Source organism: Dermochelys coriacea, chromosome 6, assembly GCF_009764565.3.
Source record: "Dermochelys coriacea isolate rDerCor1 chromosome 6, rDerCor1.pri.v4, whole genome shotgun sequence".
NCBI lineage: Eukaryota > Metazoa > Chordata > Testudines > Dermochelyidae > Dermochelys > Dermochelys coriacea.
In genome coordinates, this window is record NC_050073.1 from 56,242,802 (window position 1) to 56,262,636 (window position 19,835).

The 19,835-nt window shown below is 43.9% G+C and overlaps 1 protein-coding gene across 3 annotated transcripts in view; it reads right to left on the minus strand.

The window, feature by feature from the left end:
* Positions 1–19,784, minus strand: part of PSMC3 (proteasome 26S subunit, ATPase 3) — a 39,137-nt gene extending 19,353 nt beyond the window's left edge. The window contains exons 1-12 of one of the 3 annotated variants that reach the window (XR_006281969.1): positions 19,515–19,719; positions 19,244–19,324; positions 7,687–7,812; positions 4,682–4,786; positions 3,827–3,889; positions 3,058–3,195; positions 2,482–2,625; positions 1,685–1,833; positions 1,050–1,146; positions 751–896; positions 478–559; positions 192–320 (exon numbers count right to left, since the gene is read on the minus strand). Coding sequence is in view for 2 of the 3 variants with exons in the window: in XM_038407742.2 (XP_038263670.1) it covers positions 210–320; positions 478–559; positions 751–896; positions 1,050–1,146; positions 1,685–1,833; positions 2,482–2,625; positions 3,058–3,195; positions 3,827–3,889; positions 4,682–4,786; positions 7,687–7,812; positions 19,244–19,324; positions 19,515–19,541 (1,269 nt within the window). In the remaining variant the exon portion in view is untranslated. Of the gene's footprint in view, positions 1–190; positions 321–477; positions 560–750; positions 897–1,049; positions 1,147–1,684; positions 1,834–2,481; positions 2,626–3,057; positions 3,196–3,826; positions 3,890–4,681; positions 4,787–7,686; positions 7,813–19,243; positions 19,325–19,514 lie in introns of those variants that run through there. The other 2 variants (XM_038407742.2, XM_043516310.1) reach the window with 2 other exon arrangements.
* Between the last annotated feature and the right edge of the window lie 51 nt (positions 19,785–19,835).

Consider the following 19,835-nt stretch of genomic DNA (forward strand, 5'->3'; position numbering starts at 1 on the left):
TTTCCCCTTCAACCTGTAGCATTATGAACCTTATCTAGCCAAGAATTTTTTTTTTTAAAGGAGGGAAAAAAAAAAGCTTTATTTTTTTTCCAGCACATAAAATATGACCGAGCAGTCCAGCCTTAACCATCCTCTGTTTAGTCCAGTCCTCTTGAATTCCAGCCTGTCCAATTCTGCCAAAGCCACAATACCTGATTGCAGTGCAGAGATTAGGCATAGTATTGCAAATTGGCTTTTTTCTTGGCCTGAACCTCCAGGATTCCTTCCATGTAGTCCTCATGGGTGAGCTCTGTGGCTCCACGCCGAAGTGCGATCATCCCCTACCCCAACGAGAGAGAGTAGTTAAGGGACTGAGGGCACGGGCTTGGCACCAGATCAACTTATCATAAAGGACTTCATCCCACCCCAAGTTTGCCTCTTTTCATCTTAACATCTACTGTGGAAGGCTGAGGGGACAGGCTGTTAAGTGATACTCACTGCTTCCACACACACAGCCTTGCACTGTGCTCCATTGAAGTCATCTGTGCAGCGCGCCAGCTCCTCATAATTCACATCAGGGCTGCAACAGAGAACAAAAAACAAACCCATAAAACCCCACATTGCCATTGAACAGCAAGGTGTGGAGTGTCCTTAAATCACCCAGCTCTAGACAGGAGGAGCACCTCCAGTCCCAGGCTTAAGGAACAAAGATTTATGGTACACTTTCCATAATGCCCCTCAAGGAACTGGGCTTCTCAAGCTCTTTCATACCTGACATTCATCTTGCGTGAATGGATCTGCATAATCCTAGCTCTGGCCTCCTCATTGGGCATTGGGAACTCAATCTTACGATCTAGGCGTCCAGACCGGAGCAGAGCAGGGTCCAGGATATCCACACGGTTAGTTGCAGCAATCACCTACAGAGGAGCAAGAATATCAGCCTGGGGCTCCCCTGCCTAGCAGAATCCACCAGCTCTCTTGTGCCATGAGATCACCTTCCTCAGAAAGGGCTTGCAACCCCCCACTCTGGCTTGATATACCAGGGCTGCCTTTTGAAGGGAGAGAGCTACCTTGACTTGTGTGTTGGGCTGGAATCCATCAAGTTGGTTCAGAAGCTCCAGCATGGTCCTCTGCACTTCCCGGTCACCAGCCTTCTCGCTGTCAAATCTGGAGAAGGAATACAGGAAACTGAGTCAACTCTGCTCATACCTGTAACTCATCCAGGTGCCCTCATACCACCCATACTGCCCCAACACCAGCCTCCCTCCTTCCCTTTCATGTTTTGATCTTCCAAAATGTACATGGGCATCATTTGAGTCTCACTGGGCCCAAACCATTTGCATTCAAGCCAGAAAGGGTTAATATGGTCTATGCCAGCATGGTAGGTGTTATTAGCATTAGCAGGTGTCTGCTAACAGTGTTGGTAATATTGATTTGCACTGAGGTAGAACCACTGTTTACTGGTAATAAAAAGAAGCCTTATCTTTGTGGCTCTCGCTGCCTAGCCCCAATAGCTGTGCAACAGACTGAGCTAGCAGGAAGGATCAAATTATTCATACAGGAAACAAAATATGCTTTTGAAATAACCCCACCCATTAGATTGGGTTTTCTGCACCCAGGTAGAGCTCACCCTAAAACTCCCCCCACCTACCCCATGATCCCGGGGGTTCACAAAAGTTCTTACAGCATGGCCTGCAGCTCTCACCTCTTGGTGCCAATGGCATCCAGCTCATCAATGAAGATGATAGAAGGAGCTTTCTCCTTGGCCAGTGCAAAGGCATCTCGCACCAGCTTGGCTCCATCTCCAATGAACATCTGCACCAACTGTGGGCCAGCCAGCTTCAGAAATGTTGCCTGGAGGGTAGAGAACAAGTCAGTTACACAGCTCCTTTGCCCACATTGCACCAACTCTCTGCTCTCTTCACAGCACAGGTTGGAGCCAATCACGCCTTACCCTAGAGCAGGGGTTCCCAAACTGGCACATGAGCCATTTCTGGGGGGTATGCAGGAGAAATTGTGTAACGGTGAATTTTATTTATTGCATTTTCATAATAGGCTACTCAGATGAAGCTTTAAAACTCTGTGGGAATTTGTTACATAAAATACAGTAGTTAATTTACTTCAAGATGTACCAATGAGAATACAGATCCACAGAGATGCTGACATCCAGCCTCCTCACCTCCAATCACCGTACAGTGCAGGTTCAGTTGTCCAGCAACTGTCCAGTCTAACTGAGTTCATAACTTGGTCAGGGTTTTTTTCTGATGGTATATGTCACACTATATCTGTACATGAGTGAAATATGGACAGATGGCTAAAGACAGGTAATGTTAAGAAGAAAACACAAAGTATCAGTGATGAGAAGGGTAGGAGTACATGGTCAGCTGGTAGATCTGGAAGTGGGTACGCAATAATAAAAGTTTGGGAACCTCTACCCTAGGGGGATTCTGTTACTCAGATGACACCCCAGCGGGGCAGGTCTGTGCACTCAATCCCTCTTACCTTTGTCTGGGCAGCACATGCTCTAGCTAAGAGGGTCTTTCCTGTTCCAGGTGGCCCATACATGAGCACTCCTTTGGGGGGCTGGATACCCAGATTTTCAAACTTCTCCTTATGATTCATTGGCAGGACAATGGCCTCTACCAGCTGCAAGAACGGAAAAACATTAAGAAAAGAAAACTTTTTCCATCAGAGACTCTACCTCTGCTGCTAATCCAGCCCTTAAATTAAAAATCCCTAACCTCCCACCCTGTGGATCTAGACTGCCTCAATTTCAAACTCAAATGCGCGGGGGGGGGGGGTAACCTACCTGTAGGGATCATGTTATTCACAGACTGGACTCTAAGTACTTCTATGACCCCTCTTACTCATAGTATCTGAGTGCCTCACAATCTTTAATGTATTTATCCTCACAACATGCCTATGAGGTAAGGAAGTGCTATTATCTGACTATACATATGGGAATCAGAGACACGGAGAGACTTAAGTGTCTTGTCCACAGGAAGTCTGTGGAGGAGCAGGAAATTGAAAGTGGGATTCCCTGACTAACCACTAGACCATCCTTCCTCTGCTTGTCACCTCTTGGATCTGTTTATCCAGCCCCCCGATGTCGCTGTACTGCTCTGTGGGCCTCTCATCCACCTCCATGGCTTTCACTCGTGAATCATATTCAGTAGGTAGGGTCTCCAGGATCAAGTAAGAGTCCTTGTTCACACCCTGCAAACACAAAGGTAATAACTTAGACTGAAAAGTTTTTGATAAAGGCCCTTTCAGGCAACAACTAATGAAGACAGTTCACCTACATATGACTCACTGGGTCAGGATATTATAGAGGTAAATACCTCATGCATCAGGACTCAGTAAAAAAAAAAAAAAAAAAAAAAAAAAATTAATGATGCATTTCTGCAACATGACAGGTTCTTAAGGTCTGGATGAGTTAAAGACCAGTAAGGAGTCTAGGCTTTAACTTGACATGATAAAGGCAAGGAGTTTATCAAGGTATTCAGGTGCCTAAAAATGCACACAGGCACCTAGTGGGATTTACAAAAACAACTAAGCAGGTTATGTGCCTAAGTCCCATTGACTTAAATGGGAGTTGGGCATCTAACTGCATGTTTAGGCACCTAAATGCCTTTGGAAATCTGGCCCAGTGTGCCTTGTGTTAACTAATGCATTTGAAAAGTAGTGTAGACATGCTAGTATCTCACCATTAAATCCTTGTCCAAACAAGGCCTTAGAAAAAATCTGCTTAGATCATTTCCTCATGAGAGAGTAATCCAGCCAAATACCAGATTCCCTGGCTAACACCATGTGATCAATATCTGCCAATTACATTGCAACCACTCACCACTAGGTCTCCAGGCTTTAGCTTCTCTGCATCAACCAACCCGATCACGGGAAGGAAATATGTCTGTGGGGAAGGAATCAACGTAAGCACAGCAACCAAACAGGTCTGGGCAAACTATGGCCTGTGGGCCGGATCCGGGCGCTCAGGATTGCCACCCCCCCCGTGGCGCCACGCTGCTCAAGGAAGCGGCCACACCACATCCCTGGAGGTGGGAGTGGGGGAGCAGAGAACTCTGCACACTGCTCTTGCCTGTGGGTACCTCTCCCAAAGATCCTATTGGCCAGGAACGGGTTACCGCAGCCAATGGGAGGTTCGGGGGAGGTACCCACAGGCAAGGGAAACTCGCAGAGCCCTCTGCGCCCCCTTGACTCCCAGGGGCCATGCAGGGACATGGTGTTGGCTGCTTCCCGGAGTGGACGGCAGCCTGCCCTGGCCCCAGTGCGCGCCGTTGCCCCCCCGGAGCCGCTCTAGGTAAATGGCGCTGGGCCAGAGACTGAACCCCTCCTGCATCCTACACCCCAACTCTCTGCCCTGAGCCCCCTGCTGCATCCTGCACCTCAACCCCCTAATCTGAGACCCCTCCTGCACCTCAACCCCCTAACCTGAGACCCCTGCTGCACTCCACACCCCTCCTACACCCTAACCCCCTTCCCTGAGCCTCCTCATACACCCTGAACTGCTCCTCTGCCCCAACCCCTTGCCCTGAGCCCCTTCCTGCACACTGCACCCCCTCCCACACCTCAACCCCCTGCCCTGCAAGCAATTTCCCCACGCAGATGTGGCCCTCGGGCCAAAAAGTTTGCCCACCCCTGCCCTACTAGCACTCCCCACATCTACACAAGTTCAGGCTCTCACCTGGCGTGTGGAGGTTTTAATCACAGCACACTTGCCCTTTCTCTGGGAATCCAGATCAATATTTGCTCCATCCTCTTCCTGGTCATTGGGGTCAACATCAAGTAGCTGAAGACCAGAAGAAAAAGATATCATTAGAAGCACAATCAGGCCAGTCTAACCATCCCACCCCTGGATGACATCTCAAGGCTTCTGATATTGGGTTCCTAGCTCAAAATCACACAAAGCAGTGGAAACTAAACATCCCACTGTCTACCATCATCCACCACTGGTAGGATTATGCCTGTAGTTAAATGCCCTGGGAGAATTTAGAGCTTCCCGAGTAGTAGAGCTCCCTGTCATAGCAACAAGGCAACAGCACAGGGGAAGGCACTGCAAAATCCCGGGGAACAGGAGTGGTGGCTGGTAGTGCTAGGCACCCTCCCCATTCCAGTACAACAAACCAATGCTAGTATCACATAAACTGGCTGACATAATATTAAAGAATTATGAAACACTGAGAAAGACAGATAACACAAACTAGCACAACTACTGTAAAAGAAAATTATGCCTCACTAATCTAGTAGAATTCTTTGAGCATGTCAAAAAATTACAGATAAAGCAATACCAGATGATATAATTTATTTGGACTCTCAAAAGGCTTTGACAAAGTCACTCACAATAGTCTACTAAGGAAACTTAAGTAGTTGGGGTGCAGGTCAAAATACTGTTGTGAATGAGAAAATAGCTAAAAGGGACAGAATTGTAGTCCGGAGGAGTCCAAAAAAATCAGAAGACAAAAACATGGATTTAATCTGTCTTCAGGCATCTGACTCATTTTTTAACTGCAAGGGGCTGAATTAATGGAGAAAACAGAAGAGCAGGAATAAATGATCAGATTCTTCACAGCAAAAAGGTTAACAGGGAATCCACAAGGTACTGTACAAGGACCAGTTTTATTTAATATTGATCTGGAAAAGTAGGTGAGCAGAAAGGTGGCAAAATCCAAAGATAAAATAAAATTCTCTGAAGTTCCTTGCAGTCTTCTATAAACTTAAGGCTAGGTCAATGACATTCCCCTTAGTGTTCATCTATTCACAAAAATTGTACTACCAACTATACATAGTTAAGTGATAACCTCCCTAAAGTGGATGCAGTTATACCAGTATAAAAATACTTATATCATTATAGCTTATTTCCATAAGAGAAGAGGAATAAATTATATCAGGATATGTCTAACTAGAAACGTAGCAGCATAGTACAGCTGCTACTCCTCAGGGCATTATACGCCAAAAATTTAAAAATTCAGCAAAATTTGTCAAATAAATGTGGAAGCTCCAGCATGGCATTGGGGAGCATAGGCCATTGGCTTCACAGAGGTGGGAGATCACTGCAGCTCTCACCCCCAGCAGTGAGGCTGCACATAACCCTGACACAGTGCAAGGACCAGGCCTGCCACAGAAACACCCCAGGGCCCTGCCACTCTGTGCCACTGCACAAGGTGGGGGCAGGCAGGCTCAGCAAGGCAGGATCCAAGTGTGGAAGGGCTTAGTGTGGGGGGATCCAGGTGAGAGTTGAGAGGGTTCTGTGCAGGGCACACTAGGTGCAGGATCTGGTTGTGGGGGGGGGGGGGGAGATCTGAATAAATAGGGGCTTGCTGTGGGGTTCTGGTTGCAACAGTAATGGGACTCTGCAGGGAGGTCCAGGTGAAGGTGGTTGGGGCTAAGCTGGGGGGAGAGGGGGGCTCAATGTGGAGTAGGGTTTGTTGGGGTAGTCCAGAGTGCAGCGGGGGGAGGATCTGGGTATGAAGGGGTCTGGATGCATGGGGGTTGGGCAGATGGGGGAGCAGCTCCAGGTACAGGGATCCCTCCCCCTGCAGCTGAGGAGCAATGAGTGCAAGAAGCGGCAGAGGGTTGGGGGGAAAAAGAGGGCAAGGTGTTTCCAGATCTTCCTGCAGCTGGGGGAGAAATCTGGGGGTGAGTCTGACCTGGCCCCGAATGCCATACAGGGGAAGGGGAAGTCACATCTTCCCCACCCAACCGGGACTAACAGCTGAGCCCAGCACAAGGTAAGAGCCACCCCTTGTCCCGTGCCCTGGGCACCCAAAACATACTGCTGGGGAGAAGCGCATAACTGCTCTTTTGGCTTCCCTTTGCTTCCCCATCAGAAAGACATTTTTCTGCAGGGAAGCAAAGAAATCTGTGGGGATATAAATTCTGTGCATGTGCAGTGGCGCAGAATTCGCCCAGGAGTAAGCTGCGCCGCTGTGGTGCTTCAGCGTAGACAACTGCTGCAACAATAGAAGGAATGGTTTCAGAGTAGCAGCCGTGTTAGTCTGTATTCACAAAAAGAAAAGGAGTACCCGTGGCACCTTAGAGACTAACAAATTTATTAGAGCATAAGCTTTCGTGAGCTACAGCTCACTTCATCGGATGCATGTAGCTCACGAAAGCTTATGCTCTAATAAATTTGTTAGTCTCTAAGGTGCCACGGGTACTCCTTTTCTTTTTAATAGAAGGAATCTGTCTGTTGCTGTAGTAAATCTACCTCCAAGAGGTGATAGGTAGGGTTGACTGAATAATTCTTCCATTGACCTAGTGCTGTTTACACCATGACTTAGGTTGGCTTAACGACATCTCTCGGGCTGAATTTTTCACACCCTTGAGGATTGTAGCTTGGTTAACCTAACTTCCTAGTGTAAGCCAGACCTCAGTATAATCGCTTTTATACTGAGGGAATTGCACCTTGTACCACGAACTACTTCAGTTGAAAAATTACACCCCTAATCAAAACAGTTAAATCAGTACAAAAAGCATGTGTAAATCAGGCCTTACACATCAGTATCTGCTAACTTTCCATTTTACAGATTGAGAAACAAAAAAGAGGAAGTCACTGGTCCCAACTCGCATCGATTCACTACATACAGTCCTCTGCGCCAGCCACTGACCCCCCCCACCTCTTAAAATTAAAAGCTGTGCACCCAATAGGGTATCACTCCTAACATTATTCCAAAAGGGCACAAAACTCACCTCGATGACATTGGAAACGAGGTAAGGCAGGGTTTTGTTCACTTTGATCTTCTCACTGTTCTCTTTGATCTTATCTTTCATGGCCTGCAGCTCATGGGTAACTCTCAGCACCTCGCTCTTCATTATCTGAAATCAGCACAAGTTAGGAATGTGCTAACCTTAGCAGAACAAAGCATCAAATACATACATGCATCACACAATCAGAAGATCAGAATGAATCCCAGGAGGCAGTTTGGAAGAAGGAGGGGAAAATGTTAGCCTAATCTGTTTTGCCCTAAGTAGTGTGACTTTAGGGATTGAGGTATACAGCCCTTCACCATTCTGGTCTCAACTCATCAGTGCCCCAAAAATCATTTCCTCCTGATGCCATCTGAAGAATTCTAAAACTACTCAGGAATTTGAATTCCTTCTCATGGGAGGAGGAGACTTCGTTTTGGAAGAATTGTTTTCAGATCTTACTCCCATCAGTTGGCACATTCAAGTCCCACACTTGTTCCTGCATTTAGGGATTGGAGAATTTGCAAATCACTTTTAAAACAGTTTCCGGATGCTGGAACAGATTAATGTTGAGAAGCCTGGAACATCAGTCCTGCCTCTTGCACAAAACTCTTTGAAGGCAACTCAGAGAGATCTCAGTGAGTGCATAAAAATTGGAAAAAGTGCTTAAAAATAAAGATTAATACAACTTTGGTTTGGATTGTATCTAACAAAATAATCAAATTCTGCCTTGCTATCTATAGTGCGGTCTTATCTGCTCACTTCCTGCCCCCAGAGGAAGAGGCTGGTATCCCTGGAAAACAACACGATATCGACTAATCTCTCCGAGGGAGATTCTACTTAGATCTGAATTAACTGATTTCTATTCAATGGCAAACTCATGCTTCCCTCAAAATTCACCATCTTTAGATTGTAAACTTCTCAAGGAAAGGAAGTTTCCTTTGACATTTCTACCATGCAGAGCACAACAGTGCTCGACATCAATGATAATTTTTAAGGCGATCAAGCAATTAAAAAAATTAATCGTGATTAATCATACTGTTAATAGAATACATTTATTTAAATATTTTTGGATGTTTTCTACGTTTTTCAAATATACTGATTTCAATTACAACAGACTACAAAGTATAAAGTGCTCACTATATATTTATTTTTGATTACAAATACTTGCACTGTAAAAAAAATAGTATTTTTAAATTCACCTAATAAAAAGATTGCATTACAGTATTTGTATCATGAAAATTGAACTTACAAATGTAGAATTATGTACAAAAAAACCTGAATCCAAAAATTAAACACGTAAAATTTTAGAGCCTGCAAGTCCACTCAATCCTACATCTTGTTCAGCCAATTGCTCAAACAAGTTTGTTTACATTTTCAGGAGGTAATGCTGCCCATCTCTTGTTTACAATGTTACCTGAAAATGAGAACAGGTGGTGTTCTGATGGCACTGTTGTAGCCAGTGTCGCAAGATATTTATGTGCCAGATGTGCTAACGGTTCATATGTCCCTTCACGCTTCAACCACCATTTGAGTGGACATGCGTCCATGCTGATGGCAGGTACTGCTCAATAACCATCCAAAGCAGTAAGGACAAACACATGTTCATTTTCATTATCTGAGTCAGATGCCATCAGCAGAAGGTTGATTTTCTTTTTTGGTGGTTCAGGTTCTGTAGTTTCCACATCAGAGTGTTGCTCTTTTAAGACTTCTGAAAGCATGCTCCACACCTTGTCCCCCTCAGATTTTTGGAAGGCACTTCAGAATCTTAAACCTTGAGTCGAGTGCTGTAGCGATCTTTAGAAATCTCACATTGGTACCTTCTTTGCGGTTTGTCAAATCTGCAGTGAAAGTGTCCTTAAAACGAACATGTGCTGGGTCATCATCTGAGACTGCTATAACATGAAATATATGGCAGAATGCGGGTAAAACAGAGCAGGGACATACGATTGTCCCCCAAGGAGTTCAGTCACAAATTTAATTAAAACATTTTTTTTAACAAGCATCATCAGCATGTCCTTTGGAATGGTGGCCAAAGCATGAAGGGGCATATGAATGTTTAGCATATCTGGCACGTAAATACCTTACAATGCTGGCTACAAAGTGCCATGCAAATACCTGTTCTCACTTTCTGGTGACATTATAAAGAAGAGGGCAGCATTATCTCCTGTAAATGCAAACAAACTTGTTTGTCTGAGTGATTGGCTGAACAAGAAGTAGGACTAAGTGGACTTGTAGGCTCTGATGTTTAACATGGTTTTGTTTTTGAGTACAGTTATGAAAGAAAAAAATCTACATTTGTAAATTGCACTTTCACAACAAAGAGATTGCACTACAGTACTTATATGAGGTGAATTGAAAAATACTATTTCTTTTATCATTTTTATAATGCAAATATTTGTAATAAAAAGTACACAATTTGATTTCAATTACAACACAAAATACAATATGTGAAACGTAGAAAAACATCCAAAATATTTAAAAAGAATATCAATTGAAATTTAAACAGTGTGATTAAAACTACAATTAATTCTTTAAATTGTGATATTTTTTGAGTTAGCCGCACGAGTTAACTGCCATTAATTGACAGCTCTAATAATTTTCTAACACCGTAGGATTATGCTACAGTGAATCTACAGAAATTTGCTTATGATACGATACAAGCATAGGTGCTGGAACTAGAGGTGCTGCTGCACCCACTGGCTTGTAGTGGTTTCCATCATACACAGGGTTTAGTTTGGTTCAGTGGTTCTGAGCACCTGTACTATATGAATTGTTTCAGCATCCCGGATACAAGCACCTGGAGACGTGATTTAGAGAAATGTTAAAAGACGAACAGTAGGATAGATAAATTTTTTTTTTATTTTGTTATTTAAGTTATAGTAAGTTTTCTTTTTTTAAATAAACTTGTTTAAAATGAAATCTAAATTTAACACAAAATATGTTAAGACTTAAATTTATTATAATCTCTTCAAATATTTAAATAAAAATTAAATATGCTGACTCCATGAGCCTCTATCGAAACTTTGCATTAAAAGGCTGTTTTCTAGATATAGAAAGAATCAGAGGAAAAACTTTTGAGATCAAACTTTATAAATATGGCACAGTAGGTCATATACTGTATTAAGATCCTGTGGGGGACCCAGGAACTGTATTACTGAGTACAAGAGAGTTGCAAAGTCATCACAGGCATTGGAATCTGGTCTCTCACTCCAAGAGACATCATGTATCCTTATCAGGATCATCAGTGAGCCCACCTGAATGGTCTCAGACTCCTATTTTATAGTCTCTTCCTACCTGAGCTCTGATTGCCACAGTTCTCAAAATTAGGAATATTTGACTCCACCCACTGTGGAAACTTAACTCTCCAGCTCATTGAAAGACACTGACTGATCTACCCAGTAAATAATAGCCCTTGCTTCTGGACAGTTCTGGACACTTCAAGTAATTGTTTTCTTCAATATCTACTAGAAGACACAAAACAGAAATCCATTAATTTCTCAACTGCCTCCATCTTTGTGGTTAAATAAAAAAAATACAGGAGTGTAAAAGGCATGTGAGTTATATGAGAAGAAGTCTTGGTTTGTTGCTAGTTCTTTTTTTCCAGAGGTAGGGGAGTTATGTAACAAGGGAGGAGCAGCAGCATGTGCAATCAGAGAGGAAGAACCCTGGTGTCAGAGCAAGAGGCTGTGGTAAGAAAAGACAACAACATTCTTCAGAGTGTGGCCTCTAGTGTTGATTTCAACACCTGGGAACTGGAGGAAAAAACTGCCACAGCTGCAGGTCATAAAAAAGACCCTATATGGGAATATTTTCAAGAAATTACTGTACCTCTGGGTAAAAAAGGAATATGTGCCAAGTGTAAACAGTGCAACAAAGAAACACAAGGCTACTTGTCAGAGTGAAACATGAAAATGCTTCTCAAAAGGCAGTGACTTTGAAGATGTGGACATGTGTGAACAATCTGTATCAACCTGTTAGTAGTCTTATTTTTGCATAATTCTTATGGCCTGCCTACTGTGTCTTACTATACTAATAAATGATAACAGACTATGATAATAAGTGTGTGTTTTGGGTGTATTGCTTATGATTGTCAAAATGTTTGTGTTTAAAATATAATTGGTATGTATGTTTGTTGTGGGAGTATTTATCAATTACATTTTACTGTTATTGCTGGACTTCTGAAATGATTTTTTTTTTATTGCTCAATATAATAAAATATCCTAGCTGGAGATTCCCTATTTAGAAGTCATGTTTTATTAGGCATTTATGAGTTTTAACATTTAAAAATGTAGGTCCCCCCCCGCCCCAAGCCATTTGGTATGTTGCTAGGAGACAAGGGTTTAAATAGACTTAAATTATCTTTATGATTTAATAATTTTCCCTATAAAACTGGGTCTATAATAAAAATATCATTTTAACAGTGGTACAAACAGATGCAGGAGGAGGAATCTTTCATTTACAATCTCATTTTTTTGAAAGCACTACACTGAGTAATACTCAATGATTAAAAGTGACTTTTTAAAAAAAAAAAAAAGCGCACACACCATTTTGTTTCAGGAGCCAGCTTAGATGTATGCTGTTATGAACATCTAACCTCTGCAATGTTTAATATTTCATAGCAAGAGATATTAAGAGTAACAAGAAGGGTTTCTTCAGGTATGTTAGCAACAAGAAGAAAGTCAAGGAAAGCGTAGGCCCCTTACTGAATGAGGGAGGCAACCTAGTGACAGAGGATGTGGAAAAAGCTAATGTACTCAATGCTTTTTTTGCCTCTGTCTTCACAAACAAGGTCAGTTCCCAGACTGCTGCACTGGGCAGCACAGCATGGGGATGAAGTGACCAGCCCTCTGTGGAGAAAAAAGTGGTTCGGGACTATTTAGAAAAGCTGGACGAGCACAAGTCCATGGGGCCAGATGCTCTGCATCCGAGAGTGCTAAAGGAGTTGGTGGATATGATTGCAGAGCCATTGGCCATGATCTGTGAAAACTCATGGCGATCAGGGGAGGTCCTGGACGACTGGAAAAAGGCTAATGTAGTGCCCATCTTTAAAAAGGGGAAGGAGGAGGATCCTGGGAACTACAGGCCAGTCAGCCTCACCTCAGTCCCTGGAAAAATCATGGAGCAGGTCCTCAAGGAATCAATTGTGAAGCACTTAGAGGAGAGGAAAGGGATCAGGAACAGTCAGCATGGATTCACCAAGGGCAAGTCATGCTTGACTAATCTAATTGCCTTCTTTGATGAGATAACTGGTTCTGTGGATGAGGGAAAAGCAGTGGACGTATTGTTCCTTGACTTTAGCAAAGCTTTTGATACAGTCTCCCACAGTATTTTTGCCAGCAAGTTAAAGAAGTACATGCTGGATGAATGGAAAGCTGGCTAGATCGTCGGGCTCAACAGGTAGTGATCAATGGCTCCATGTCTAGCTGGCAGCTGGTATCAAGCAGAGTGCCCCAAGGGTCGGTCCTGGGGCCGGTTTTGTTCAATATCTTCATTAATGATCTGGAGGATGGCATGGACTGCACCCTCAGCAAGTTTGCAGATGACACTAAACTGGGAGGAGAGGTAGATACGCTGGAGGGGAGGGATAGGATACAGAGGGACCTAGACAAATTAGAGGATTGGGCCAAAAGAAATCCGATGAGGTTTAACAAGGACAAGTGCAGAGTCCTGCACTTAGGACAGAAGAATCCCATGCATTGCTACAGACTAGGGACCGAATGGCTCGGTAGCAGTTCTGCAGAAAAGGACCTAGGGGTTACAGTGGACGAGAAGCTGGATAAGAGTCAACAGTGTGCCCTTGTTGCCAAGTAGGCTAACGGCATTTCGGGCTGTATAAGTAGGGGCATCGCCAGCAGATTGAGGGACGTGATCGTTCCTCTCTATTCGACATTGGTGAGGCCTCATCTGGAGTACTGTATCCAGTTTTGGGCCCCACACTACAAGGATGTGGAAAAATTGGAAAGTGTCCAGCGGAGGGCAACAAAAATGATTAGGGGACTGGAACACACGACTTATGAGGAGAGGCCGAGGGAACTGGGATTATTTAGGCTGCTGAAGAGAAGAATAAGGGGGGATTTGATAGCTGCTTTCAACTACCTGAAAGGGGGTTCCAAAGTGGATGGATCTAGACTGTTCTCAGTGGTACCAGATGACGGAACAAGGAATAATGGTCTCAAGTTGCAGTGGGGGAGGTTTAGGTTGGATATTAGGAAAAACTATTTCACTAGAAGAGTGGTGAAGCACTGGAATGGGTTACCTAGGGAGGTGGTGGAATCTCCTTCCTTTGAGGTTTTTAAGGTCAGGCTTGACAAAGCCCTTGCTGGGATGATTTAGTTGGGAATTGGTCCTGCTTTGAGCAGGGGGTTGGACTAGATGACCTCCTGAGTCCCTTCCAACCCTGATATTCTATGATATGCAACCAAACATATGTCAGACAGTAAATTACCAATATCAACATCCAGTAAACCATGGATAAGTTTGTAATCAGAACCAGCAAATTACAGCAGAACTCCATAGATTGCTCAGTTGATTTATGCAACAAGTTCTTCATTTCATCTTGTTCGGAACAAACATTTCACCGATGTGGTTCAATCGTTACGGCCAAGCTACACTCCACTTGGCACAGCAGACATTGCTAGATAGTAGCTGGATACAGTGTATGAGAAGGAAATTGAACAGTGTACAAAAAGATACCGATGGAAAATTTGTTAATCTGAGTCTTGATGGGTGGAACAATGGGCACAATGATCCAGTAATATGTGCTTGTGACACAACAGAAGATAGGGCTTACTATTTTACAGAAACAACTGATAACATCAGGAAATCCCCCCACCCACAATACAACAGAATACATAAAAGAAATAGCAGTAAAAGCTATAACAAAACTATGAACAAAAATTCAAGTGTCAAGTGCATAGCTTTGTCACACACAATGCAGCAAACGTAGCAAAGATGAGAAAAAACATAGAAGAAAATAATGCAGAGAACCTGAAACATATAACATATGGGTGAGGTGTTCATTTGATTAATCTTTTAGCCAAAGACTTAAGTCCAACTCCAGGAATAAAGGAAAATAATGCTGAAATTGCAAAATACTTCTGTAACAATCAATCACTTTGCCTCAGCATCACTGAAGACAGCAGGAGGATACAAACCAATTCTCCCAGAAGATATATAATGGTATTCAGTGATTGATTGTTTCAGGCTATTTATTAAGAACTGGCCGATTCTGATGACAATTTGTGAAGAAAATCATGACAGAGATGGAACTACCACTGCCAAAATAGTAAACATTGGACTAAGGAGAAAAGAAGAAGAAGATATGCTGAATACACTAAACCTATTTCCATAGTCATGGACAAAATTCAGGAAGATTGCTGCTGTATTGATGATGCTGTTGAAAAATTGAAAAAACGTCAAGACACTGAAGACAGAAATACCCTGCAACAAAGTTAAACTACAGGCAATACCGAAGCAGACTGGTCAAGCTCTTACTCCACCTCATTTTCTCACTAATATTCTCAAACCAAAGTACCAGGTTAGAGGCCTAACTGCTGAAGAAGATGCTGCTATGACATCTGCATCTAATCACCACCCATCAATCAGGCCAACATAATAAATTGCAGAGTTGGAGGTGAACCATTCAAGCAGTGCATGTTTCTAATATTTTAAAGAAGGTCACACCACTGAACTGGTGGAAACCTAGCTAAGCACTAGCTAAGCACATGAAACAAGTGTTTTTGAAGTGCTAAACCAGCTTTTGACAGCAGTAGCCTCTTCTGAAGGCACAGAAAGAATATTTTCTCCATTTGGACCAATTTGTTTAAAATACAGTAATTGACTAAGAATTGAAAAAGCAGGAAAACTTGTCTTGCTCTTCCAGCCTCTGAATAAAAATAAGGAGGGAGGGGATGAGATCTAGTAATTTGGGAGACTAATCTCATATTCAAGAGACATAGGAGAGTAGGAACTTAAGCTCCAATCACAATCTCTTAGACATATTTGAATTTTTTTTCCAGGCGGACCTGAAATAATCAGTTTAATTCACTGACTACATTTAATCCCTCTTGTTCCTAGTTGTAAATATTAAACACATTTTGATGAGACATTTGTGCATCCAAAACATTTAAGGTTGCTTTCTTTAATAAAAATAAATGTTAGATGATGTTTTGCATGTTTACTTAAATTCCAGTTACCATCCGGATGCAACAGGACACAAAACATAAGCATAATATCTAGTAAATAAGCATCATTCACCATTTTCTAATATACTGGAAGTGTACAATTGATAAGAATCTGAAAATAATAGATGTATATAGTTACAGTGTACCTTTCTAGTTAGCAAAAAGATGCAGCAAGTCTAGTGAAAGGCTCTGCTCAGTTGTAAATCAACATTTTAATGGTTATGCCAACGAATGAGACTGCAACTTTATTTAGAAAATAACTGAAGTACAAATGGAAAAGTTGATTAAAATTGATTATTTTAATTGAGGCTTTCCACTTGGAGATTTAAACTGCCTTGATTTAAATCAATCCCATCCTGGAAAATAGCATGCTGAGCATTTCATGTAAGAGAAAGTAAGGGCTCGATGGAGAGGTTTCTACCACCTTAACATTGGTGGCAATATTCTGATACACAGAGGACGGTTTAGGCTCTTCTTTACTCTGTTCCACAATATAAGCACAAGGGACACCAAATTAAAAGTGGCAAAGTTCAAATGGATAAGAGGAAATGCAATCAAAATCAGAATTAATCCTCAGAACTTGAAATATCAGGAGGCACATTGGAGGCACGTTGTTTTATAGGTTTCTAAAGAGAATTTGACATTTATTTCAATATTCCTAACACTTCACAGTCACAACAGTTGTGCTAAAGATACAAGGGCTCTTCGTCCACGTGTTTTAGTGCACATATTGATCAGCACTTGGGGTCCGGAACAAGTATCTCACCCCATGGTAAAGCAGGGGGCATCTAGGAGCACTAAGCAGGCTTTTATGACTTCTTCTGAAGCACAGGAAACACAGGATAGGAATAAATGATCAGTTTTTACAATGGAGAAAGGTAAATAATGGGGTCCCCGCAGGATCTATACTGGGACCTGTGCTTTTCAACATATTCATAAATGACCAAGAAAAGGAGGTGAACAGTGAGGTGGTAAAATTGACAGACAATACAAAATTACTCAGGATAGTTAAGTCCAAAAGCCAACTGTGAAGAGTTACAAAGGGATCTCACTAAACTGGATGACTGGATGACAAAATGACAGATGAAATTCCATGTTGATAAGAAATAAATAATCCCAACTACACATACAAAACGATGGGGTCTAAATTAGTTGATACCACCCAAGAAAGAGATCTCCGAGTCATTATGGATAGTTTCCTGAACACATCTACACAATTTACAGGGACAGTCAAAAAAGCTAACAGAGTGATAGGAATCATTAGGAATGGGATAGATAATTAAACAGTAAATATTATAATTCCACTATAAAAATCCATGGTATTCACACACCTTGAATACTTTGTGCAGATCTGGTCATCCCATAAAATAAATTTAGAATATGTTGCAGAGAGGGTAACAAAAACGATTAGGGGAATGAACAGTTTCCATATGAGAAGAGATTAAAATGATGGGACTGTTCACCTGAGAGAAGAGACTACTAAGGGGGGGGAGGCAATATGATAAAGGTTTATAAATTCATGAATGCTATGGAGAAAATGAATAGGGAAACGTTATTTACCCCTTCATACAGCACAAGAACTAAGGGTCACCCGATGAAATTAATAGGCAGCAGGTTTAAAACTAACAAAAGGAAGTACTTCTTCACAAAATACAGAGTCAGCCTGTGGAACTCATTGCCATGGGATATTGTGAAAAAAGAATTAGATAAATTCACAATGGCTATTAGCCAAAATGGTCAGAGATGCAACCCCATGCTCCCAGTTGTCCCTAAACCTCCCACTGCCAAAAGCTTGGACTGAATCTCAGAGGCTGGACCACTTGAAATTACCCTGTCCTGTTCACTTCCTTAGAAGTCCCTGGTACTGGCCACTGAGAGCAAGATACTGGTCTAGACAGACCATGGGTTTGACCAAGTACAGCCATTTTTATGTTCTAATTCAAGCTGCTACTGCAAATGAAATGCTGAACTAGAACAGCAGTCCCCAAACTGACAATGGGGCAGAGGCTAGGAGTAAAGCTGAGGCCAGCAGCTTGGTTCCCAAGCCGGAAGACATGGTGCCAGCAGCTGAGGCCAAGAGCTGGAAGGTGCTTCGTCCCTGTCCCCTGCGGGGGCTGGCCCGGGCTCCCCCAAACATTCCCACCCCACAGTTTAGGGACCTTTGAACTAGAACTACAGCCTTTTCAAACCCCTTGAACTTCTACAAACTCCTGAATAATGTCTCCACTTTTTATCTCCCTCAGCACTCAAGTCTTTTTACTTTGCTGTTCTCAACTAACTATATCCTGTGTGGTACACTCATCTCTGCAGCTAGAATCTGCCCAAAGTCCTTTTTGAAAATGTACTTCTTCCAAAATGGTCTACAAGCCCAGGCCTTCCTCCCAAGTGTCAGCAAAATACTAAAAGATAATATTTTAAAACTCTAAACAACATTAATGGCATTGGCAACCCACCTGCTAATTCCCCTGCCACAGTTCCTCACTTGCTAATTATCCATTTATATCTTATAATTTCCAGGGACTTTGTAAAATACCAAGTGAGGAAAGCAACAATTTGCTTCTAATTAATATAATTCCCACATCATCATTTCATTATAAAACAACACAAATTCAGTCCTGGCTCTGGGTCTCCCAATACAGCTGCCTTTATCCTTGTCTTTACACTGCAGACTCCTTTTGAATCTTGTGTACAGCAGAAGGCAGCACAGCACATCAACAGCACTTAACAGAAATAAAGGAGCTGTGCAGGCAGCAGTAGGGCCTGGGAAGCGGTATATAGGGCAACGGGGACATACTCCATGGCCTCCCGTGGGAGCAATGGGTGTACCTATGAGAGAAGGCAGAGGTGTAGGGATGCTCTCGAAGGCGGTGGAGGAGACTCGGGGAACAGGCAAGGGGCACCGATGCTCTAATAAATTTGTTAGTCTCTAAGGTGCCACAAGTCCTCCTTTTCTTTCAGCCTCTTCCTGGTGTGTGTGTGGGGAGGCGGCTGAAATGGACCAAACAGTAAATTATGGGGGCTGTAGCCCCCTTGCCAATAGGCCCGGCCCAATCCCCTCTCCGTGGTTCCGCCCCCTGGCCAGGTCGGGGGCCAAAAGTTAGAGCCGGGCATGCTAATGCAGGGCACTGGTAGCCCTTAAGAGCTACCTCTCAGGAGCGCCGGGATCTTCCACCAGCCCTGGGCGGCGCGTCCCAATCCGCGGGGACATAAGCAGGGGGCTGCTCTGGGGCCCCGGCAGGACTTCTCTGCTGCTGCTGCTGCTGCTGGACCTGGGTGCCTGGCCAGCAGCCCCCGCTCTCACCGCTCTGCCTTCAGAGCCGGGCAGGGGAGAGCGGCAGCGCCCACAACCCCTTCGCCGCCCGCTGCCACCTCACCTTAATCTCGCTGTCGAGCAGGCGGGTTCGCTGCACAATCTCCTCTGTGGACATTTTCAGCACCTCCTCGCCAACGCCGTCCTGCGGGGACACAGAGCCACCGTCACCGGCCGCCAGGGCCCCTCACGCCCCGGCCCCGCCAAACTCACGGGGAGAGGACACGGCGCTACCCCGACTCGACTGGGGAAGGGACCAGGGTCCCAGCGCTGGTGCCCCCGAGTTCGGAGTCCCGTCCGCTCCCCAACCTCCCGCCCGGGGCCCGGCTCCTCACCTCAGCCTCATCCCACACCGACGCCATCTTGCCCGGGACGAGTGGTCGTGGAGGTAAATAAGGCACCGGTCGGGAACAACAGATTCCGCCCTCCCCCACGGCACGATCCCCGCCCGCCTCTACGCTCAGCCGCCTCGCTCTCCCTTGCCCGCCCTCACTCGAATCTGTCGTGCAGAAAAAAACCCGCAGCCTCCGATTAGTCACGTGACATCAGCCAACCCTCCTGAGTGACGTCCTCGCCGCCATCTTCGTGCGGGGCAGAGGCGGGGCCCGCTGCCTGGCCCGCCTCTCCTCCCCGGGCGGTGGCGCAGGCGCTGTGCC